Below are 26,182 nucleotides of genomic sequence, written 5' to 3' on the forward strand. Positions count from 1 at the left end.
TTTCCAGGAAAAGACACTGACCCACTATTGACATTTGTGTGTTTGAGGAGTTAAATGTTACATTACTCAAAGGTCAGAGAAGAGTAAACGGTTAGAGGCAGAGATGGTGAGAGAGGGGGAGTTTTTTCCCTTTCAAGGATAAAATTGTGAGCTCTGAGGAAAATGAGAAAAGGTATTGTTTTCTCTCGCAGTGATTAGGAGCTGTGTGGAGTGAATTCTTGCAGGAAAACCTTCAAGGCATGCAGTCAAGCTGTGTGATGTGCAGGTGTTTGCATGGGTGTGTGTGTGTGTGTGTGAGACAGACACAGAACTAATAAGCAAAACAAACCATGTGAATATGAAAAAAATGTGATTTTTATTCAACATCTCCACACATATTTCAAATATACATATTTACATCTTTTGTACACTGAATATATCTTGTGTGTATAACCTGTCTGGACTAATAATAGCCTCTAGGTTGTGTCACAAATACATAATTCACAGTGCAATATGAAGTCTGTGCACCCGTGTCAGTTTACTCTACATGTCACATGAATAAGTGACTCACTCTACATGTACGAACCAGAAACAAAACCATAAATGTCTTAAATTACTTCTTTGCGAGGAACAATTCAGATTGTTGCAAGTCCACTCCCATCTGCAATGAGAAGAACTGCAACAGACGTTTTACTAGCCTACATTGTGACCCAAAATTTTAAAGCACAGCGCTTCTCAGACAGGCCAGATTTTGTACCATTGTCGAAATAATTGTACCAGAATGAAATGGCTAACTGCAGACACACAGTAGCCTGTTAAGGCTGAGCGTCACTGAAGCGCTGCATCCTCCTGTCACAGTCCAACACATTGTAGATCATGGTGCTTCATGTCACTAACTAAAGATGACTAGTCCCCATGGATCCACAGCTTTCCATGGCAAAAATAAAAAATAAAAGGGAAGGGGGGGGAAAAAGTACCATTACAGAGGTGAAACAGTCAGAACAAATTCTTCCAGCCAAGGTCAGGACAATTCTCTACAGACACACTGAAGTGTTGAGTCATCAGCAGACAACCAACATCGAATATCGCCTGACTGCGACTGATTCAGAGCCATTCAGTTTATGAAACACAGTGATATGGGCACAACACAGCACAGCTCAGCTTTGTTAAAGCAACACAGTTTGACATAATGTTCCAGCTGAAATGAACAAAACATGTTCAACTGCTCAGCGGAGAAAGCCTTCATTTTTATGTGTCTCTCTGATTCGATGGTTCCTCGTTTGACAAATTTCTTCAAAAATACAAACAATTTTGGACTGAGACATAACGGTGTTGTATCATTTGGGAGTACCATTGGAATTCTGTGAATTTTTTGCATTTTGCACTGAAATCTAACTGTGGTATGCCTCCAGGTGTAAGAATTATCAAACAATCTCTGTTGCTGCAAAGGCATGTGACCAAGTCTGTAGAACCAGTGTTTCTCCCAGCAGTTTATTTTGACCCAGAAGCGTTAGTGTTAGGTTTAGCTGTGGCTAACTGCACACACAGGGTTTCAGAAAAGCCGAACAGATTGATCACAGTCGAATGTGGCGAAGGTCAGACCCTGTTAGCAGACACTCTGCATTGGGCTTATCTGATTCAGCTCCCAACATTTTTTTTTTTTTTTTTTTTTACAAAAGGTAAATGTTTTAGTTTCAACTGTTAAAAATGAGAAAATTACTGAGATTTTCTTTTCTCTGTTAGCCATATACAAAGACTTGTGTTAGCTCAGTGCCACTGCTTATTGTTGAGTGTGTGTGACAAACTCTCCCTGCATTTCTGTGAGTCTTACATCAGTAACACTCCGCTTTTCTCAGCCTTCTGTGCATGGTGTGAGATTTGTAAATGCTCTCCATTTGAGGAGACGTTGCCAGATTGGCAGTGAAACACCTTTGTAGCATCCCTGCTGAGGGTGACACATCAGTCTTCTGCTAACCATCTTTCTCGCTCTATGACACTGCCTGCTGCGAGACATCAAGCTTGTACTAGGCCTTCCTCAAGCCGGTCAGTGAGTCAGCCAGTGAAGCCTCCAGCCTGGTCAAAGAGTGAGAGGAACAACATCCCGCTCTGTTCGCCTCCCGTTCAGGATTCATCTAATGCCTTCTGAAGCCTTTGTGAGTCCCGGCTGAGAGCTAGCATTGGTGTTTACTGTCTGCCACAGCTGAGATTCTTGACATGTACTTATGGTAGCCTTCAGAGATTATTTTGTTAACATAATCTGACTAATTCTTGAGTCCTAGTTATGTCTTTTAGCACCAAATAATTTCAAAAAATGCACATATAGACACACAATGAATGGTCATTGTGAACAATGCCCTTAACGTGTAACACATACGTATATGACAAAAAATACAGTACGGTAAGTTTTTGTAGAAAGCTTGAGGGCATATGTCCACTCAACAGTACACAAATGGGGTTCTAAAAAGTGCCAATGTAAAAAAAAAAACAACAACAACAACAACAATGAGTCCCTCATAGCAATTCTTTGTTTTGGTCCCTCAGCCAGACTCAGCTGAATCAAGTCCGTCAGCAGAACAGATCATCATCTTCCTCCACGTCAAAGGATGGCACCATCTGTTCCGCCGAGCTCACTTCCTGTTCGCCCAGTGCCACTTCCTGCGATGACGGCGGCTGGTGGAACCACGGGTGACCGAACAGCTCAGTGGCGGTAAGTCTCTCGCAGGGATCTTTCCTCAGCAGGCTCTGGAGCAGGCACTTGGCCTTGGGCGACAAACCCTCTGGCAAACAGCACTGACCTCTGCGGATTTTGGAAAACAGCGTGGCTGGGTCCGGGTCGTGGAAAGGGTAGCGGCCGACTAGCATGGTGTACAGCATGACCCCCAGGCTCCACATATCGGCCATCTTGCCAGAGTAAGGAGCGGAGCTGCTGAGAATCTCTGGGCTGACATAGGCGGGACAGCCATGAGTGTCTGACATAGAGTCATTGTTTGGGTCTTCTAGGACGCGACAGTCCTCGAGGCTTTCCAGTCTCACCTGTGTCCTGTGAAGAAAACATCAAAATAAGGTCAGGACATTTAAAGGACCTCTAAGGACTTAGATGACATTGCAAAATATTTCGCTGAATACGTTGCAGATTCCTTTCTGGTGTCTGCATGTCTACTCGCAGCAGACTGCTGAGAGAGATGTGACGATGAGATGATATCATTTGTTATCTTACACAGAAATCAACTTCACAATTGTGGTGAAACTTAAGAACTTAATGCTCATCTCCTTATTCAAATCTGAAGGTCACGTTGTTGTTGGAAATCACGCTCTCAAGAGTTCCCATGCACAACAATATTTAAAGCACGTCATCTTGTGCAGCAGTTAGGGTGTGTGTGTGTGTGTGTGTGTGTGTGTGTGTAATAAAGAGAGAGAGAGAGAGATTCTATTTCTAACATTGGCTTTGTTTCATATTGTCAAACATTTCAGAGATCTGTTAAATGCAAGTCATGGATTGCATCATGGAAAAACAAGCATCCTTCCATAAGCCTTACAGTAAACTGCACATTGAACAGACAGATGAACACACACACAAACACACACTGGACACCAGTGAACTTATTGTGACCCAAGTGCACACCAGTTAGTTTGAGACGCAGAGCTGCCTGAACAAATTTCCAATGACTTCCCGGCACACACAGTCACATAAACACACACCCTCTTCCTCCTCCTGCTCCCCTACTCTCACACACTACACTATATTTAGCCAAGTTAATGACAGAACATACATTTAGTCCAGCAGCAGAGTAACTAAGATTGTGAGAGTGTATTTGTAGAATGAGACATTTACCGCTGAAAGTGATTGATGGGACAAAGATAAAAAACACATGACGGGAAACTTTTGCTGTTTTAAACGGCATAAAAATATCACTGAAGAATTTCAAGAGTAATTAATTTCCTACAGCAACAGATGTGCTATGTTTTTAATTAAAGATCAATTCAAGCCTCGTGAAAATTTGCTCCCAAGGCTAATATGGTGACATTTTATCAAGTCAAACGTACATAAGGAGTGTGCTGTTTTTTAGCTGACATTCGGAGGACTGACTTTGTGAGGCACTTCGGTTGTCAGCCAGAGTGGCTGGAGAGAGAGGGAAATGGACAGGCAGAGAGAGAGAGACAGCCAGAAGGACCAAGATAGAAAGCAACAGATATTTAAACACCGAGATAGTGGAGGAGATAAGTCAGGAGAGGAGAATGAGAGATGGAGAGAGGAAAGGAAGCAGAACAGAGAGGTAGAGGGGTGGAGAGAATGACTCATCCTTCTGTTGAGAGTACATATCTTCTCTCTCTCTCTCTCTCTCTCTCTCTCGAGCAGAGGCTATCTGCACCTGGGTCCTACACTTGCGGCGCCAGCCATCCCATAATTTCCCTCAAATGGCTGTTGCCACATCAGTGACGCACGGGAAGGCTGGCCCAGCAGTGAAGCTCTGCATGCCTCACAGTGCTAGTCACCTTCCCTAAACTGGCTTTTCCAACTGCACTCTGTGTGTGTGTGTGCGTGTGTGAATGGAGATTACGTTTGTCAAATTGTTGTGACTTTCTATGTCTCTGCCTCGACTGCTGCATTGTTGGCTAGCACATCTCATTGTTGGGGTTTGAAAGATGCCTGATTGTGATTTTGAGGAATGTATGTCAGGAAAAATGAGGTCATGCAAAATCACATCATTTGTAGGAGACTGATGTTGAAAAGTGTTGTGTGTGATTGGACAGAGGTAGCAATCTCACGCTATACAACACACTGGATTTTCTGGAAATGAAAAGCCAAATTCCATGATGTCACACAGCCATCTAACGCTATCAGCAAAATCTGCAGCTTCGTTTTTACAGTCACGTCACAGTGGGATCATTGACTCTGGCACTACAGTGTGTCCCCAGGAAAGTAAAGAGAAGTCAGTGTTGAAAAAGATCATGTCATCCCACAACTCCTGGGTCAAGTGGATCTTGTGGGTCAGTCGACCAGCATTAATGTTGCAATGCTGTCATACAGCTAATAAAACACTGAATTACAGACAAAAAGGAATTTGAGCTTGCAAAGGGACCAGCGCTTGTGTAATCAGCACACATACAAACATATATGTATGGACACACACACACGCACACACACATAGAAAGAAAACGAGCGATGCCGCCTCCCTCCTCCTCCTCTCCCCCTCTGCACATACACACTGTGACTCATCGCTCTGCAGCCGTATAGCTATCAGAGGGATACAACCAACTTCAACTTCTCTCACTGGCTGTCTGCTCTCATTCATCCAGTGTGACCCTGTAAACCCAGAGGTCATGGCTGGAGAATGTTACAGTTGAAATGGCTCCATGAAAAAGGGCCTTTGGAAAGCCGGAGGAGGGTTTTGGTGGGGGTTGTTGTTGTGTGGCATCGGCAGGCGCTTACAGGAAAGAGAGTGACGCAAGGGCAAAGAGGCGACAAATAGTTTTGTAAGCAGGGGTTTTGTGTGTCTTCCTGAACAGAATGCAGCACTCAGAGACGCAGACATTAAGGCCTGTGTGTCTATGTGGGTGTGTGTGGGAGCCAGCTCAAAGAAAAGCACTTTGAACTCCTCCTTCATGGATGAAAGTGTATTTGAATGAATCCTTGTTGGAAGCATCAGTTTTTCTGCAGCATAGTTATGATGTAATTTATTAATAAATAATGAGTAATAAATGTATTCTAAGATATAGACCACAGAAGGGGAATGATTGTCTCATTCACCAGCCTCGTCTAGCAGCTCTGCCAAACTACCACCCACCACAGTCACACACACACACACACACGCGCGCGCATGCATTCAAAACAAACACACAACATGCATACAAAGAGACACATCAAGAGAGTGAGAAAGGGAGACAGACAGAGAGGGCGAAAATCTGGGAAGCAGTGCAGTCTGCCTCCACAAGTACAGAACCTCCTACTCTATCTGTGCCCACATCGATATCTGCACACATGGCCTGCGTGTATCAGTTGCTGCCATGTTTCTTCTGTGCCTTCACTGGCACTACACTGCATGCATTAAAGTCTTAGAGCGTCCACACAAAGTTAACTGATGCCAGTAAAGCTGCACGTGGAAAGGGAAACGAAGAGAAGGTGCGATGCTGAACAGGTGCAAACAACGTGGGAAACTTTTCAGGTGCCGTCTGACACTGAGCACCAAGATTCTCAGAGTGTCTCCTCGTGCTTCTCACCTTTTCTCATCGGTGAAGACAAACTTGCGCAGTTTGAGGTCACCCAGCACGATGCCGGCCTGGTGGCAGTGTGCCACAGCCAGAGCCACCTGACGGAAGAGCCTGCAGGCGTGCTCCTCATCCAGCCTGCGGCAGCTCTTCACAAAGGTGTGCATATCCCCAAAGTCCTTGTCAAGGAACACGTAGGCCTTGCGTTCGCCAAGGATGATGTCTCTGATGCAGGCCACATTTTTGTGGGCCGGTAGGATCCCATAGGGTCTGATCTTTTCCTGGTACACCCCCATATCAAAGACCTGGGAGAGAGAGGAGAAGAAGAGGAGGGACAGGGATGCGGGATGGAAATTAGGGAGGGAGGGAGGGAGAAACAGAGAGTGTGAGAAGGGGAGGAGGCAATGGGTCAGTGTGTTCTTAATGATCATCTGAGGAAACAGCCATGCAAATTTGGCAGAGAGTTAAAAAAAGGCGTAGGATATGCTTTGATTTCAGCTCAATACGCTGCTTTTGCATGAGCGTGACGAATGAATCACCAAAGCGTGAAGCGATTAACTTTATTAATCAACAAAGCCAAACGCCTGCAGGTCTATCATGCAAAATAAACACATGATGTGGAACAGCGGAAGACCCTATCTTTATCAAAGCATATTCCTATCACGATAGCCTCTCTTTGTCTCGCATGTTTGCATTTTTGTGTGTCACGGCGTGGCGTATTGCAGTGACGTGTATGCAAATGAGGCGACTTGACAGACACAGTGTGAATCCATGTCGTGCCAAAGAGAGGTGGACTTGAATAGGCTTTTATACAACGAGACACAGGCATTGGCATTGTCCCGACTCTTTCATGCACTTTGATTTAAAATAATCATAGAGCCTTGTATAGTTCGGGATTTAAAAATCATGAAGCAAGACTGCTGTCATTGCGCAAAGTGTGCCACATTTCGCGTGAGAGCGTCAATGGGTGAAGAAGTCGGCTAAAAGCTGATGACATGTCAGACAGGCTATTGAGCAACGTGTGTCTTGAAACACCATTCATTCAATGAAATTGCACAATGACGGGATTGCGCATACCTTGCACAGTAGCTCATCGCCAGTGTCGGTGTTCATCGCGCTGTGCACGCTCTCCCGGTCCGCCAGAGGTAGAAGCAGGAACGGTCCTATCCTGGACGGCCCCACGTGGGTCGCCGGGACAGGGTTAGAGACAGGGCTGACCGGAGACCCGGGAGAGGTGCCCAGGAGTCCCTGTGCGTCTCCTGCCTCGGCGCTCAGTCTGGCGCATTTGGCCGGCGGCTGATCGTCAGAGTCCATCCGCTTGTATGCGACTCTCCCGGTGCGGATACAGGGTGCCGGGCTACTCCACTGCAAGTTCATCCTGACAGACTGATTCACCGTGAAATCCAGAAAATACGAAACCCTCGACTTGTTTAGGACGTGTCACTTGTTGGTTAAAATAAACTACAAACCGCGCGCTCCATTTCTCCGTGTGAGACTCGTTGTAGTTGAGATATAAATAAAAGTTCAGCGGATTCAGTGACGGCGTGTGTTTGGTTATAATCCAAATCCAACCCACGTCTTTCTGGAGAGCGAATGCCCGTCGCTCTCTCTGAGGTCTGTGTACTTTTTAGTGAGAAAATCCCGATCCCTCAGAGTCCAGACTGGGAGAGAGATAGAGAAAGAACAGAGAGAGGGAGAGGGAGAAAGAGAGACCGCCTCACACTCACAGAGAGGCAGAGAGTGAGTGAGCTCCGGTGATGTTGATATGAGAGCTCAAACACTCCGCCCGACCAGTCCAGCCTCCTGGTGACACAACCATTGAGCAATCTCGTAACGGCACCGACTCCAGCTCAGCTCGGCTCTGATGAAACTGCCTGCTGTAGGCCTATTAGCTTTCACAGGAGACTACGTGAGCATATGGTGCAAACATTAACGTTATTTTTTCCCGTGTTTGACATGTTGTCACGAATTCCTGCTCGCAGATTTTACTGAAAAGGTTTTTTTTTTTCATGTTTTTTTTTCAAAAACATGTCACAAGAATGAAGAAATCAGTTGCTGACTTACGGCTGTCTCATCAACCACTCACATGCTTTAGATAATAATTAACAGTGTTTTAATACTCTTTCTCTGACTCAGTTGCTTAATGTTCAGCTCTTATTGCCATTTATTATCTACCAGTTGCAGCAATCTCTCCACGGACCTCCTGCGCGACACCTGAAGTGTTTGCTCTCCAAATGTTGTGCCTCGAGTGCGAAGTGGACAAATACAAAGCTCCAGTGTAATTTGCCTCAACTCTCTTTAACATCACCATGATATTTTCCCATGCAAAGCCTGTTTGTTATGTGGATATGACTCACCCCCATAAAGCCTTAGTGGTGCTGGGCTATAAGCATTCACATAAAATATGCCAGCGTAAACAACATCACAGCAGCTGGCCTCTCATACTGCAGACACCCGGGCTAAAACTACTTGTATACCCAATTACCACAAACAAGCAAGCCAATGTGCAATCTGTGTGAAAATTATGCAATATTCTTGAAAAAAAATATATAATCAGTGAACTCTGGACTGTTAGTCAAGAATGAAAGAGCAGAAATTGAAGGGTAAAGTACAGTATATAGTCAGTCTGAAAAACATTCCTGTGATGATGAGGATTGAGATGGGCTCACGGTCTGAAGTAATTATCAGTGTGCATGGTTGTTGCACACACACACACACACACACCCACCCACCCACACACACACCACACACAAGCGAATGTGTGTTGCACAAGAGTTCTCTTTTTCCACTGCTTTACGTCAAACAAGCATGGTGGCTACAGTACAGGCTCACTGAGCGTTCACTGAAACACAGAGGACCAGCTGGCCTGTATGTGTGTGTGTGTGTGTGTGCCTGTACACACTATCACCCATCTTTTGCACAAGCCGTCCTAGCCAAACAGAAGCATGCCGTTCCAAACCATTTCTTTTCAAATTTGCAACGTAGTTCCTTCCACAAGAGGTCACACTCCTAACCAGCTCACAGCAGCTTGACTCAGCTTGACTCAAAAAGGTCATGTGAACCTGTCTCTGCAGGCCGTCCAAACATGGATGAGCTGCAGATTCCATAGGAATGATGGCCTGTTATTTTTAGGCCTCACATTCTTTCTTTGTGCAGTGGTCGTCCTATGAATAAGGTGACTCACCGACTGACTGATGTGTGTGCGTCCCCGTGAGCAAGTGTATTTGTCATGTTGTCGAGCAGGCACAGGAACAGGTTTCCTATCTCTCTTTCTTTTTTAAGAAGTTCTAGAAAGCAGAATGAACAGTCACTGTGGCCATGGGCAGCAGAGTTACAGAAGGTCAAAAGGTTTATTGTCATTGTTTGACAATAGTCCTGTGCATCAGTGCATCAAAGTGATGATGCATGTTTCCCTCTGGTTTATGTGAAACACAGTGTTTAGGTATATATTGGAACAACTGACTTCTCTGTGTTGGCAGTGATAAACACAACATACTCCTGTGTGTGATATCTCAATTTGTTCCAGTGTAATTAAGTTGGAATCACTACACAAGGTCTCACTTTACTACATGTGTAGGCTTTACTCTTATCCAAGGAGGTTGATGTTGCTGAACTGCATGTTGCTGGTCAATCAGTGTGTACCTCATGAAATATGTGGGTGTGTGGTATGTGTGTGTGTGTGTGTGTGTATACAGTGCCTGTGTAGGAGTGTGGCTGCCTCCCCATGCCAGTGAGCTAGAAGAGAAAACAGTATTCAGGGCATGCTCTCCCTTGTTATAATTAGCTGAGTCACTCACCACCACCAGCAGCGGTAAAGAGACGCTGGAAATTGATCTGTTCTGAGAATAGTTCAATCTGATCTGGCTGACAGCCAGCCATCACTGTTAATTATTCCTCATTTGAGCTGCTCCGAACAGAGCTGGAGACTTGAAATGAGAACTTGGGTGAGACATACAGACTTGCAACCTGACTGGCCACCTTAAGACTCGACTTGAAAGTAAAATCTTGATCAGTTTTGAAACACTAAAGCCCCTGTGAATTAACCCTTTAAATGACACTTACAACAGGTTCAGAGGAGTTTGGTGCTTTACTCAAAGATTTGTCTTTCTGGAAAGGATATTGGATTGTGGTGATAATGGAAGCCTTATGATGAGATGAACCAAACCAACAAAAAAAAGGTGAATTTTTTTCCGTAATAATATACTGCCAGCTTTCCCAGTTGGCATGAGCAGAGAGCAGTGAACAGTGTGTTCTTTCCTGCTTTTGTTTGCTGTTTTTCAAAGATACCGAAGATGCTGATGGATGCCTTTTAATACAGAAGAAATAGTGTTTTACTCCTCTCTTCTACTCTCTTTAGTTGATCTAAATAAGAGACAGTGAGGGAAGTTTGATGGTATGGTATGACCTTTTCCCCAGCAGACATTTTGACTTGTCATAGTGGGGAAAGCTCTGGTTTAGCTGATAACATTAATGGTGGCTCTGTTTCATTCAAGTGTCCCAGTAATGCTGCAATCACACAGCAGAATGACAATGAGAAGGAAAGCAGTAATAACTGTTCCAAGACAGTCCATGTCAAACCTTATAGTCCACCAGATAAATTAACTGAATTACCTGCTTGCGTCGATATTTTTTAACAATCAAAACCGCATGTAAACAAATTGGTGTATAACTTTATAACATTTTAACAAGCTGAAATGACTGCAGTTGTGTTACTGTTGGATTTTATAGACGTTACTGTCAGTGATGAAGGCTTAGCAGCCATTTTGATTTGTTGACACTTCTGTAGTTTGGCTGGATTGTAGCAAGGCAGGGCCAGCCCCATAAATGTGAGAGTCTGTCCCTGACTTACTGAGTGATTAATGAAATTACATTGCTGGCCAGTCAAGTGTTGGAGTTTCCCCAGTGGCTGTTGCTCTTTCAAGATGAACTGGCACGAACAGTCCTTGATTACCTCCTCAGGAACACATCGTCCATACACTTTCCATTCATATACTAGGTTTTGACCTTGTGTTGTTTTTCACTTATTGGGAGAAATCGCAGTTCAGTAAGGAGAGACAGGTGAGTTAAGTAAAAATAATTGTTAATTAGGACAGAGGATATGTGATGATTGAATATTGAGAGAAAGTCTTTGTCGCTTAGACTCTACAAGGAGATTTTGAAATGGAGAGGTGTCTGCCCTGAGCGGAGTCCAAACACTGGTACTAGTGACGGTGGCTGATGTCTCTGCTAAAGCTGATGATGCTGAGCAAATGATGAAACTGATGAATCTGTGAAGACTGATGGGGAGGGTGAGGGCATGAACAGCAGCAGGATGAACTTCCTAATGGAAGGGATGAAATCATTTTAAAAAGACAACAGCATGATAACAATGTAGGTGTGCCATTGTAATGATTGTCCCAAATATGTGCACTGGAATATCCGTTAGGTACAAATCTAGGCATTGTACCTCAGATATTTTCAACTTGGTAAGGACACAGGATCAGTATTTCTGTAACTGCTGTGCAAAACTAGCACAATTGCAGCTGAACCTAGACCCTGTTTTTGGGTTTCAAAAACAGGTCACTCAAGGACAGAAGGAAGTAAGGATGCTGTATGTAACAGAAGTCCTTTTACAAGTCCATCGTCTTCCTTTCTTGGTATTATACAGACTGCTGCCATTTTTCCTTTTATAATTTTTTTAAATCTAGAACTTGTTTCCTGGGAATGTGTGGTTGTCTGCCATTGCCATTGTGTCTTTGGACAGCTGACAACTTGTTATGAATGTAGAAGTAGAGTGTGGGAGATATAAGTGGGCCACTGGATGCTCAGCTATATGTTAGTGATAAAAAATGGTTGAATTTCTTCTCTGTCAGGGTGTAAATTCTCCTTTGAGAGCAACAACAATAATGTTTTATAAGACAGCTATACTCCCCTGGTCTACTGTACATCTTGGCATAAGCTCCTCACTGTGAACTCCGTGAACTCATGTGATGAGATCTCATCCAGAATTAGTCATCAACCAGCTATAACCAGCTCTACCGAATATGTTCTATATTTTCACAACCCTGGCTGACCTCAAGGACAATCAATCAAACCAGGAGCTAAGATGGGGGATTGTTTCATGTGGATGGACTCCAGAATGTAGTCTGGCCAAAAACTGTCTGCCTTCCTTTGCTAGTTATCCCAGTCTATCCATTTTTGTTTCTTTGATCTGTTAGGTTGAGTCAGACTTGGTTAGATTAGAAAGACTGGATTCTTAGCAACACAACTGATTTGTATAATTCATAACGCAGTTTAATACATGCTTTTAATTTTAACAATATGTCTTGCTCAGATTTCACAGCACTTGAATGCTAATTGTTCTTCATGAGAACATGAACCTGCACATGGTTCCCCATAGATTGTAAACCTTTGCTCTTACAAAGGGGAGCTGTCAAGTTTGCACATACTCAGCACAAAGACTTCCCTAAAGGTCTTCTGAGAAGTTACAAAGCTTTAGCTGAAAGTAAAATTCTTCATTCTGTTGACACTATCACTTCATGTGAAGTGCCTGTCCTAGGAGTTTGTAGTTTGACTTTCATAGAACAGATTACATTTGTTTTAAGAGAGAGAGAGAACATTCTACCAAAGTCTAAGTTGAGTCTAAGTTAAAATGTTTTGTAATGAATATGTGGTGCATTTCCGGTGGGTGGAGATGCCCTGCAAAAATGCTGATGTAAGTAATTTTTTCAGAAATCACATTACTGGGTAGGCTGATGACCCTTTTGCTTCGTATTAAAAACAAGGGGGTAAAACTTCCCAAATGCTCCATCATATGGATTGAACCTTTTCAGGTGCTGTACAACTTTCTGGTGTAAGATAGTTGATTGTTGACACCTCATGGATTTTTAAAAAATATTTTTATTTTAGGAATCAGCTTTACCTCAAAAATGCAAACCCAAGTTGTACAATTTTATTGAACTACTTCATTCTGGAAACCATAACGATCATAGATATGCATGGGTGACAAAGGGAAAAACCATAATTTTACATTCATTACATTCAACATGCAAACCCTTTATTCCAAAGGGTATTACAATGATTGCATTCAAATCCAATAGGTACACAAGTCAGATTTAATCAAAATTACAAATAACAAATAAACTCCCAAATAAACAGTTAGAAGCTTGTTCAGAGTGGTGGTCTGTTTTACATGGGGTGCTGTGGTGTAGTCTGAGGAGTCTGGACATCTGCTGCCCATACTTTTAGGGAGGTGGGAAGGAGGAGCTCCCTTCACTGCCTTGCAGGTTAGCACCAGAGCTGCACTTGAACTGGATTTGAACTGCAACACTGAGTCAGTGTAGTGAATATTAGTAGGAGAAAGAGCATATTGATTCATGAAGTACAGATACTGTGATTGCAGAAACATATTTTCAGCACTGATACATCAATAGGAGCCGTACTCAGAACAATCAAATGAAAGTGGACCAATCTTAGTTTAGATTCTGTTTATGGCTCAGTGCATGCATCTTTACTGGTATCAGTATTGGTAATTCTGGCCTTTCTAGCGCTTGGCAATTGATCAGTTTTGCTTTGCTTACCCTTGCTGCTCCACCACAAGCCTCTAAAATAGTTTCAGTGCTACTTGACATCGTCTAACATAGGGGTTTACAATGTAATAGCCCCATAGATATTCAACTTAAGTCAAGAGCTGGTGACCACGAAAGTTGTAGTATAAGGTTCATGTCATTTTCATGCTCATCAAACCATGCAGTGTTCTATGAAAACATCTGCTTTTGTTTTGTTGTTTTCTTCATGTCCTGAAAACATAATTATAACAACGCAAACAGTTATGTAACCCAGCCGCTATTAATACCACAAACACATGATTTAACTGAGATGGTTGGTTTGATCAATTAATTTCATTAGATGAATTCAGTACTGTGCTCTTCATTGCAGTCCTCACAGATAAGAACACAATTAGTTTATATCCACTGTGGCCCTCTAGCATATATACAACACAAACAATAACACCAGACCAAAACTGCACATTCAGGAATAAAGTGTCTATTAATATGTTCTGAGCTTGAACCGCCTTTTCAAGGCCGCTGTGAAGATTCTCCCTGATGAACGTGACTTTAGACTTCCCCACTGTACTGCAGCAGACTAAGGAAACCCAATGTTACCCACTAACTCATTTCACTAGAAAGGTCATGTATGTACCAGGTAACCTCATCAAACCTTCATCAGTAGAATTTCACTTGAAAAGATCGGGTCACTTCCCTTCATATCCCGAGAACATCATTTCATAACTTTATCAGTAACACATCAACACGTGATTTCACCGAAATAGCTTCCCTTACGCTCAGAGCTCCACTCCAGCATGACTCAAAGAGTTTCCTGTTGCTAATGGGAAGTGGATTACAATTGTGTATGTGTGTACATGTGTTTGTGTATATGTGTACTTTGGCCACAACACACACACACACACACACACGTCATGACCACACTGTCACCGGCTCATCAACGAGGTTACACAAGCTGTCTCTGCTCAGCCAGGACGATCCCATGATGTCACCCTGAGTGGAATGAGAAAACACAGACTGACAAAAGGAAAGAAGAAGTGGTTGTCATTACACAGCTGAGAGAAAAGAGGGAGATTTTATTATGATGACTGTCCACGTTTTTTAGACAGTAGGAAAGCAAGGAGGTAAAGAATTTAGATTGATTTTGATGGACAGGTCTGTGAAAGCTGGGAAGTTTGCAGCCTCGCTAGCACCAGCCGCCTGCACACCTTACATTTCTTTCACAATGGAACAAGAAGACGTGCATGAACTTTGATGGCATAGTTAGTAGTTCAGTAGCAAACATGTCATTGTGGCACTAGAGGAAAAGTCAGATTAAAGTCATCAAGTTAGATTGTATGGCAACCACCAAAATCTGTACAAAATCATAAAATGAAATGTTTAAACCTAAAGCACGGTGGTGAAACCACTGACTGACATCGACATCTACAGTATGAGCCATGTGGTTAGCATGGCTAAAAATGCATAAACAGATTTTCTTGTTTGCTTGTTTTTTTCAGTTCTGTATCCTCTTAATATTCTGCCTGACACAATGTCTCTTATTTGAACTGTGCAGTTAAAAGAATTCCTTTACTTTGGTGCCTTAAAAGAAAGCACGTGAAAGTGTCTTTCAACAATAATCTTGTCTGTGCTGCTCGATGAAAGATTAGCTACAGCTGCTGTTCAAGAGAAGGCTTATGTTTTCAACATACCTACACTAAATTAAATTCTGAAGTAAGCAGATCCGCAGTTCCTCTTCATTTCAATAAGTGAGGACACAAAGTACATCCTCTAGCCAAAGCATGAGAGGTTGGATCATCATTAATGACATTTCTAGTGACAGACTGAGACAGATCTACAGAGAAAAAAACCTGAGTTGTTACCAAGCCCCTCTACAAGTCCCATAACCCCCAACCTCTTTCCAGAGTGAGTCAACCAGTAGTAAATTTATCAAAGTGTATGAACACGAGAGGGAGAGAAGAGCTTAGCGTTTGGAAAAAGCAATTAATTGCAGGATAATACCCCATGTAACAGGATTTCAATGACTGTTGGCACTGCTCCGCTCCAAAAGGAGATTTATTCTCATAATCCCATGATGAAAGGGATGACCAATTATTTCCCATGCATTGGAACACACTGCCTGAACCAGGGCAAGGCCAGCGGGAGAAAGAGGCGAAAAACAGGAAGAAAGTGTTTGTGTGTACACACACACACACACACACACACACACACACATACACACTTACTATTCAGCCAGCAACAACAACCTGTCAATCTTCACAAATTACCTAACGCGGAGCTTCTAATGATATGATTGCACTACAACTGAAGGCAGGAAGATGAAAGCCGAGCTTTGCTCCATTAACTGCAGACTCTGTTGCTGCTGAAAATTAGACCCTGCGTTTCTTCCCGTTTCATCAGTTTTGAAGGATGTTAAAAATGTGGGTTAACATTCATGAAGTTTGTGTTTGAGTTTCAATGACAGTATGTCATCATGAAAGAGTACACATGATGTTATTGAAACAGGCACTTAAATCTTTCAAAGGAATTCATAGATGTTTGTCCCTGGTGAATGGTGGTGTTACAGCTTCCTAATTAAGGGGAGATAGTAGGCCAGAATGTGATGAACTATTTCTCAAAAATGTCCTGAACTGTTGAAAAGCCTGAAACTGTTGATCCAGAACTTGTTCAAATATTTGAAGACGTTGTGCAAAATATCTTTTCCTGTGGTCTGTTTGAACAGTGAATCATTTATCTGTGAACCTCTCCCTACATGTACAAGGAGAAGTTCACAGAAATTAGAAAATATTCAAACTATTTTTGGCTTTGTGGAAATTTTGGTGAGACTTCTGTTGCTACCCCAGTACAAAAGTTATAGAGAGACTTCTGGTTGTGGTGTTCAAAGCAGTGAAAACTCTTGAATAAAAAAACAAACCCAAAAAACAAAATTGTGATGTACCTTCCCCCCAAAAAGTGTCCAGGTTACACAAGATAATCTGCAAATGGTATTTTCAGTATTTTGACTGTGGCCATTCAGAACAGCTAGAAACAAACCTTTGTGAGACAAACATGAAACTATCTGCATGGACTGATATATGCGTATAGCGCTAAGTGGGGAAAAATGGAGACAGTTTCCATCAAAGTTTGTTTCCTGTTTGTGCCTGGCAACACCATCAGTTAAACATAAGATAAGGTGCACAACACGCATGAGGATTTCAGCTGACGTCAGTCCTGAATCTTGAAGTATGACAGTGAGCTCCCTGGTGGTTCCTGAAGCTGCAGAAGGTCACTGATGAGTGTCAAACTGGGAAGCTGGCATCATTGCGCACCTTGTCAGTGTTAAAAATATTTAGTGGAGATCTCAGCCTACAGATCAAAAGTCCCCATCGGGATTACAGTCATGCTCAGTTTTGATTCATTGCACCTAGTCAGTCAGACCTGCAGGAAACAGGTTTTGTCTTTAGTGGTGCACATTTCAGCGAGCTCTCATTTCAGTGAGTCAGTGTGGCAGGAGCACCACGGGTGCATGACAGCCGAATGAACAGCACGTCCTGCAGCGTGTGTTCGGGGACAGACAGCCGCGGTTACTTCATGTACCTCATCCAGTGTTGAGGGTGCTGCTGATGTGTGCCCTCCACGGGGAGAGTGGATGTGTGTGCTGACGTGATAGCGCTTGTGCTGACTGAAGGTTTGTGTGTGTTTGTGTGTGTAGGGTGTGGGCGGAGGTAATTAAGGTGTCAGGAAACATGCATTATTAATCGTAACACGACATAATAATGGAGAGGCAGCCTGATCTGTCATGCCCGGCCGCTTTAACAGCCCTGGGGTTTGTATGACTTTGTGTATGTGTGTGTGTGTGTGTGTGTGGCTGTTTCTTCTGCCTATATTTTTTGCTGCGGATGTGTTTATGTATGCTTTTGTAACTACTTTTGTGTTGAAGGGAATGAAAACATGCTTCAATCTGTATCTGAGAATGAAAAAGAACATGCGTGTATGACCTATTTCCGCGTGAGTGCTTTGAATAGTATTTCTGACACTATCTTCCTTTTGTTTCATGAGGTCATTTTAGCCATTCAAACTGCAACAAAAGCATGCTGTAAGGGACACTCTGTGAGCGTAGTCGTGACAGGGCAATCACACAAACGAGGGCAGAAATTTTCTATTTGTGGCTCAGTGGGCTGAAGAGGAGCCACACTTGTTTGTGCTACAGTGTTGAGACAGGGCTTAGGTGTTAGGCAAGTTACCAGGCTGTGACTCAGTGTTTAGTTTTGATTTTCCCTCAGTGTTTAGTGTTATGTCATTTTCCCTCAGGGTAAATTCTAAAGGGGTTAGGCTGATCCGGTCCTTTTAAATCCACACTGAGTGATGTATAATAAATGGAACAAGAGACTTATGAGGGCTTAGAGAAAGTTGTTTTCATATAGACCAAATCAGAATCCACAGGAAAAGAAAATGCAATTAATTTTGAGGCAAATAAAAGCAAAAGTGCTTTTCAGGAACACTATACCTACTGTACTAACTTCAAATAAATGCAAAAGCTCTGCTCATATCTATGCTGCCGGTACAAACAGACAATGACATTACTGCAAGATTAAACTGTGCTGATTTTATTGCAGTGACATTGTCGACCACATGACATACCAAAAATGAATTTGTGTAATTAGTTTTTGCTGGGTCGTAACTGTCAAATTTGACAATGAATATCAGCAAGGTAGCCATTACCTGCAGCAAACACAGTTTCCTTGTCAACGCATCTTATCAAACTTGTCTTTAATCTGTGAGAAGAAAAACAGATTCCTTAGCCAATTAAAAAATCATAAATGCAATTCATATCTTAATTTTTGATGAAATATTATATACAAAAATCTTCTATACTGAAGCAATAAAACTCTTTTTGGTACAGTTAATTAGTAGCACAGGAGGGTCATCATGAAAGTCGTGCCTCAGTTGTTTTTTCTTTTCCTTCACCTGCTGTCCCCTTATCCTGAGCAGCAGGAAGAGGTCTTGGCGCTTAATAAATTCGAGAGCACCGAGGAGAAATCTTGAAGTGCTTTTCCACCCTCAGGCATGTTCCATTTTCTGTGGTCTGTGCTGTTGTGAGCTTCTTTGACATGTTATTATTCTTTACCGCGCCTGGCTGTGTATCTGAGAAAACAGCTAAAACCTGTGTGGAAGCCTGCCTGGAAAAGATGGGTGAAGTATTTACGGTGTGCAGAGAAAGAAGAGGGAATGGCTCTTTTTTTTTTTTTTTTTGATTTTTGCACCTGAGCTTCTGAAGGCTACTGGTCAAGGAAACAAATTCTATATATCAGGAAAGAGTAATCAGCATTTGAGAAACTTATTCTCCAAATCAAATACGTTGATTTCCTGATGTGCCCCTCAGCACACGGAGGTCAGCGCTGTCTCCTGGTTTTAGGGTTAGAATCCCGGTCTGGACCCTTCTGTGCAGAGTTTGCATGTCCTCCCTGTGCCTGCGTGGTTTTTGCTCCGGGTACTCTGGCCTCCTTCCACAATCCCCTGTGGGAGATGTGAGTGTGTGAGTGTGTGTGATTGTCTGTCTCTGTGTGTCAGCCCTGTGACTGACTGGCAACCAGTCCAGGGTGTACCCCGCCTCTTGCCCGTAGTCATCTGTATGCATATGGAAAGAGCCAGGCTAGTTGATTCCCTCTGTTCTCAGTCTTTATGCTAAGCTAAGCTAACTGTCAGAGTATTATCAAAGCATTCTTTTAGTACTCAGCAAGGAAGCAAGCAGCTGTTTTCTAAAATGTTGCACTATTCCTTTAACACATTGTGAGGATGTGTGAGTGCCAACAGTTTCATTTGTTAACCTCACAGAAACAAAAATATTTTATATGTACATGTGATGCCAAACTGGTACTTCTGCAATCTGTTCGAGACACTACTGCTGGCAGGGGGTTGTGAGGCATGATGGTCCACATAAACCTTTAAATAGCCTTATAAAACCCTGGCACACTGATGATATTTATCTGTGGAGCAACGTCATACTTGAGCCTAAACCATTTTATTAGAATTCTGACTGTTTACAATCATGGCTATGAATCTTCAAAGTTTATTATTTTTTAAAATAAGACACCAGTGAACAGATTACATCAGTCACAAAAGACAAATATAAACACATGATGTGAATCCTTGGAGAGGATGATCTGCTCATTAATATTACTGGACTTTCTGTTTATTTGAGAACTGTCAAATCTATGACTTACTCAGCCATGTGGTTTATAATGTGAACAGGTTGGGTTTAGTATGCAAGAGGCTCACTGGGCAGACAAGGGAAGGATCAGAGCAGATTCCCCAGGTAAGAGGAATACTGTATACACATCGTGTTTAACCTCGGAGATTCGCTTTATACGTATGAATGGGAAGTTTTCCATTGGCAGGATCCTTCCTGGATGTGAGTGTATATGCACATTCATAAAAGAGGAGGAAGTATAACAAGAACCTCCTCCTACGCATACAGCACACACACAATGGGGAGACTGTGCGTGTGTATTTCTCTGCATTTGTTGAGATATTTCGTGGCTTGTGTGCCTGTGAAATTCACTGTAGCCAACTTCCCCTGTGGGAGAGCACAGACAGTAAAGCAATACACTTCTCTTATGATTATCATTCTCCATCACACACACACACACACACACACACACACACACACACACACACACAGACAGACTGAAGCGGCTCTAACACAAGCCAGATGTCTCCTGGAACAGTGTCGGAGGTGGAAAGTTATCCTCTTCATTTTCAGGAGTAAATATTTTGCACCAATTGAAAGGTAACTGGAAACAGCCGGGCTGAGGAGAAGCAGAGAAACACGGCGGAGAAACAACATTCTCGCTGTGATTTTCAAGCGCTGACTTCATACGAATGGAAGAAAAGAAATGTAACACTTTCTCACCTGCTCAGTACTCATAATAAAAGAATGAGCCTGATAGTAAAGCGAGACCACCGTGATCGCTCGTCTTACCTCCACAGGCTTTGCAAGCCCAACATTCCCTTTAGTTTTTCATAAGTTTTACAAGCATTTTGACACGTCCAGTCCTGTGCGAGTGAACTCAGCCTTAAACTAAATGCATACGTCCATCCAACAACATTATGGTTTGCTAGCTTTTATTACACACAGTAAGTTATTTTTACATTGGAACAATGGACTATACCGCATGAGAACACAACGAGCAAACACTCACAATCACAAAATCAATTGCTGAGATCTTGGAACACAACTATATCTTTACAATGACATCAATTATGGCAAAAAAAAAATTGCGCCCAAGAAAGTCTGGTTAAAATGCCTAAAACGACATTCAAAACCACTTTATTTAAGTCAAACTAAAAGTTTGCGCACCTGATATCAGACCGATATCTTTATTAGGCCTTATTGGTTAAGTCTGATGGACCTCATTGAGGGTGGGTCAGTGTATTTGCACCTTCAAACTTGGTTGCCACTGTGGCAATTAGACTGAGTCTTGCTAACTTTTCTGTTTGACGTGTGCGGATGTTGAATAGAAATGAGTGATGGTGCTAAAGGACTGTGAACAAGGGGACCTCCAGGTGTTTTTACCACAAAAACAGCACCATCGGTACGCAGCGGAGAGGGAAATGAATCAGCTAGCCGGTAAGTTAAGCCTCATTTTGTGCTCACCTATTCATTTTTTTCTAATACAAAGTGCCAATTTTGAGGGTTATGAGATGTCAGGTGGAAAATGAATAAGCACTGGCCTCGATAATGTGGGCAATGTTTTTGTGCATAAGTGAGAAAGCAAATCATGTGGTGTAAGGTAAAGTCGTAGAGGTTTAGTCGTACATCATATTTGGAAACTCTGTGAGTTATACGCTGATCTCTAAGTATGAGATTCTGTACAATGTTTGTGTAATTTTAAGTTTCAGGTTGACACTTGAATGAGTCAGCATGTTCATGTTGCTGAGTCCAAGTTACAGTTCCTTCACAAATGATAAACTAGCTAATTTTACTGTCAGTCACACATACAAGGCCTGAGTTTGCTTTCAAATGTAACAATAAAAAAATGAGCTCAGCCTGTGAAATCACATGTCCATCCAGTTATTTTCCTCTGACAATGCTGACAAGAATTTGTGCATGAGGACATTGTTGTGTAAACTGTGATAGATGACTGCAGCAGAGTTTGATTAATAATTTTACAGCATTTACTTCTCACAAATTCTCAGCAATTCATTTTTTGATCACAATGTTATAGTTAATAATTATAAGACAGGAGGCCAAAATGTATGTACAAATGGAAACAGCTGAAATTGCTTAAAATTCCAGCACTGATGAACACACTCGCTAACTCATGATGAAGGTCTAGGTGTAAGGAAAGGACTCCTTGTCCTGCACAGCACAGGAAGAGAGATATTGTAAACAGTATTTTGGGTTAATCAGTCCAGATGTACCCCCTCGTATCCTGTTCGGCTAAAACAAATTCTCCTGCACTGGGAGAACAGGATACTCTGCAAATCTCCTCATACTTTCTACATCTCATTGAAGATATTTCAGTCTGACTCAGTGTCTCTCTCTTCCTCATTCCATCTGTCTCTCTCTCTCTCTCGGTTGTCATCTGTCTTTTCTCCTCCTCGTGCGCTCATTCTCTCTCTGTCCTCCTGCCTCTCTTCCTTCCGTTAGCTCGCTCCTTAAAGGGCATTTGGCAAAACGTTAGGCTCAGGGGATGTTTAGCGTATCGTTGACTGACTGATGGAGGTTAAATGAAACAGTGCAACCATCACTAGACAGAACATGTTCCATCCAGCCATAGCTCAAACACACAGGTCCTGCCTCAGAGATGGGGGCTATAGTATAATGTTACATTAATAAGGAAAACAACAATACAGGCAAGAGTGAAGTAATGGCTGAACTCATCCAAAATAAAGTACTAATACTGCAAAAAATGAGCAACCCAAATGATTTAACAAGCTATAAAACTATACTTCTAGCTTGAAAGTTTTTCAAGTTTCACTTCTCCAGAAAAACTGGGGATAATCTGAATCTGGCCACATCCACAGAGAAAGGTTTTCAATCTAAAAATGTACTTTAACAGTACAGTGCAGCATTATTACATTTAAGTAAGACCTGACTGATTCAATACAATGTAACATCATAGCACAGCCATAATCCTTTCATTCTAAAAGAGCATTGTCAAAGAAAAATGTGATGTTTCCATATATAGCACCACAGAAAGCTTGCTGTATGATACTTTAAAAATGCTTTATCAGTTCTTATAGCAGGAAGAAGAACAATAAGGAGAATGAAATTCGTCACTGCAGCGCTTGTTCTGCCTTTGTTTGGGGATTTTTCTCAGGAATATTTTATTTTGATAAAGGTAAATGTTTTTTTTATGGTTTCATTGATGATTCAGATGATTTATTCACCCTTTTCCTTGACAGTCACTGAATAGATCATGACTCAATATTTGATGTATTAACCTCCGAATGTGTGCTCATAGATAATGCAGGCGCCTGCACTGGATTTTCTTTTTAATCCATTTAAGACAAATGTGTTGAAGAAAAGGTTATAACTGAAATAGATCATTTGCTCTTATTTGAAACCAAAATTGATCAATTTCACATATTTTGGTGCATGGAAAATAACCAGAGGATACAGGTGGTTCTGTCTCAGTGGGTCATGTGTCAGTCGCAACATTGTTGGTTTCACCCCTACATGAGCAAGGCACTGAACTCCAGACTGCTTATTCTTAAACAGATTCTTCAATTCCTCGATAAACACAATGTCGTTGGCCAAGTCTACTGCAATAATACAGGGGAACAAGTTTACAGAACAAATTTTTATTAATATACTAACAAATACAGTGCATACAAATACAGCAGGAATTATGGAAGAGGGAGGCAATTATTACTGTAAGGAAAAACTTTCCAATACCAGTGCGGATCTGAGGCTCCTGCTGTAATAATTCATCTGCTGGTAAGCATGAAACATTTATTGTTTATAGCTCTTAAAAATCAGTGTCCATCTCTGCTGTATACATGACAGCATTCCAAATGCAACACAGTCTCAGAGATATGTTTGTAATGACACATTTTTAAGGATAAGATCTGTGAAAGTGCAGGTGGAATGTAGAATTCAAAGGATGAGCATACTTTCCAGTCAATTTATTGTCCAAGACTCAGTGCAGAAGGTTTTCAGGAGAAAGACTCACAAGAAAAGGATAAAGGATAAAAAAGTCTTATCTATCTGCAGCATAACTGATGCTTTTATTATTGAAATGAATGTATTTATGACCAAAACCTTGTTTTATTCATGGCAAACTTCTCATTTAGCTACTTGGAAAATGATGTGTCTGATTTTTTGTGTTACTCAGTAAAGTTTTGAGCTGCAGACTTGTTTGAACTGTAACTAAAAGCCAAAGGAACAATTTCACACAGCAGTGGGAAGAAGCCTCTGAAAACCAAATGCTCCTTAAAGTCAGATAATGAATATAATTTTCAGTGATTTGATGTTGGGAGGTAAATGAGATTCACTTTGAAGTTACTATCCATACACAGTTGCCTTGTGATGTGCTATGATGATTCAGACATGCCTGTTTTCACAGACACTGAAACATGAATATGAATGAAAGGAAAACAGCCTGTTTTGACCTGAAACATGCTTATTAAGGAGAAAATTCCACCGCTCCCCACACAGTGTGTGGTCTAGGGCATTAATCAAACAAACAAACAAAAAAAGGAACATTTTTACATTTCAGATTTGCTGCATTTCAAAAGCTCTGCTGTCTGTGGTTTATGCCTCGTATAGGGCTGGCAGACAAAGGATTGCACAGGGCGAGATGACTCAAGTGACAAACTGGTGGTTAGGAATTTGCTCAGCTCGGAAACCCATCATTACTGGGAATATGAGAGTATCAGAGTTATTCTACAGCCAATTAAATGTGACCCTGCGTTTCAGCCTTGGAACAGGTTAGATCTGAAATGTATTTTGCATCATATCTTGAATAATTAAAAATGTGACCCTGAGTTAAGATGAGCTACTTGCAAAACAATCAGTATAGCGCAAAAACAACAGAAGTTTATAAAAGGCTAGGGAAAATAGTGTAAACAATCATAAACACATAAATATACATATACATACAATCCTCCGAAACAATGATGTGTTCATGCTGTTGAGCAGGTTTAGTATCTTTGACTTTGAGGGCCACTTGTGTGTATACATGAGGAATTCATTCTTCAATTCATAATTATTACAACTATGTGGATAAAAGATATACCAACAGACAGCTGTGTTTTTCCTCCTAACAAACCTTTAAGGTTTAATGCCTACAAAGCAGACAGAACAAACAGCAGTGGAAGTTCAGTGCTGGTTTCAGAGCCAGATTCTGTAATTACATTGCAAAACCACAATCGCTCATTTCTGCTCTTATTCTCTCCTGAAGCCATCCTTATTTGTCACCACAGTAGACAGTAATTATGGACACGTGACGATTAAACAGTATGACTTTCAAATAGCATTAGACTGGGCAGAGAAGAACCAGTGAGCAGATGACCGACTTACATCCTGATTATAGGAGGAGCAGACATCCGTATGTCACCACATGGGGAAGTGCACTGACTAACAGGCTGACATATGTATGGTTAGTGACTGTAATCAGTCTTGGTACAAGGCACTGGCTGGTGTTTGTGTGGTCAGTAAACACAGGATTCCCATTGGCAAACGTAATAGCAGTTACAGTGGTTCAGAGGAAAAATGTCAATGCATTACACAGATATGAAGTCAGTTTGCCCTCACCAAATTTCCACAACTAGAGTGGGAATTGAAAAAGTCATCTGAAATCAGAATCTGGTTGGTGTTCCCCAACACTCCCACACACGCCTCCTCCCTTTAGTCTTCTGGTAAAATCCCTCTGACTGTGGCCTTGTCAGTAAACACAGATTTACCAGGAAGGCTTAGAGGATATTAGCCCTTCATGAGTACACACAAGCACACATAAACACGCATATGCATAGTTCATTGTTGACTTGGGTGCTGACAGGGTTACCTTGTTACTGAAACATCTGTTTCATCACCCTTCATATTTGTCTGTCAACACAGGTGTTCCGCTTTCCTGTTTGCTGCGGTCGAGTCAGGTTTTGATGTAGGTTAGAATAAATAAATAAAAGAACCCTTACTTCTCATGCGATTTATTAAAATTATGATCACTGAGGAGTACCAGGGACAGGTGGACTAGATCTTTGCCGAACCGAGTCTTTGTTGACATGAGCTAAATGTTGTGAAATGATTGTAGTTTGGTTAGGAAAAGTTGAAGGTTTGGGCTAAAGCTAGAGTCAATTTCTGGTGTCACAAGGGACCTAAACAGTGGTTTCCTGGATGAAAGTCTAGGTCTGTTTGGACCTTTGCAGACTTTGTTGCTCTACATGCTGTCACCTGACTTTGCTTGTAAGAATTAGTAGATCCACTCAGTTTTTCTGGTGATGGTCTTTGCTGTTCTAGTTTAGTT

At 41.9% G+C, this 26,182-nt stretch overlaps 1 protein-coding gene across 1 annotated transcript; it reads right to left on the reverse strand.

Annotated features, from left to right (window-relative positions):
* Positions 1 to 332: 332 nt before the first annotated feature.
* trib1 (tribbles pseudokinase 1) lies at positions 333 to 8,011 on the reverse strand. Its single transcript, XM_046418057.1, has 3 exons — positions 7,264 to 8,011; positions 6,199 to 6,491; positions 333 to 3,019 (listed from the first exon to the last, which is right to left on the reverse strand). Exons 1-3 carry the CDS (start codon positions 7,561 to 7,563, stop codon positions 2,545 to 2,547), a joined length of 1,068 nt encoding a protein of 355 aa, XP_046274013.1. The 5' UTR covers positions 7,564 to 8,011; the 3' UTR covers positions 333 to 2,544.
* Positions 8,012 to 26,182: the final 18,171 nt, after the last annotated feature.

This window comes from Scatophagus argus, chromosome 17 (genome assembly GCF_020382885.2).
Source record: "Scatophagus argus isolate fScaArg1 chromosome 17, fScaArg1.pri, whole genome shotgun sequence".
NCBI classification, from domain to species: Eukaryota; Metazoa; Chordata; class Actinopteri; family Scatophagidae; genus Scatophagus; species Scatophagus argus.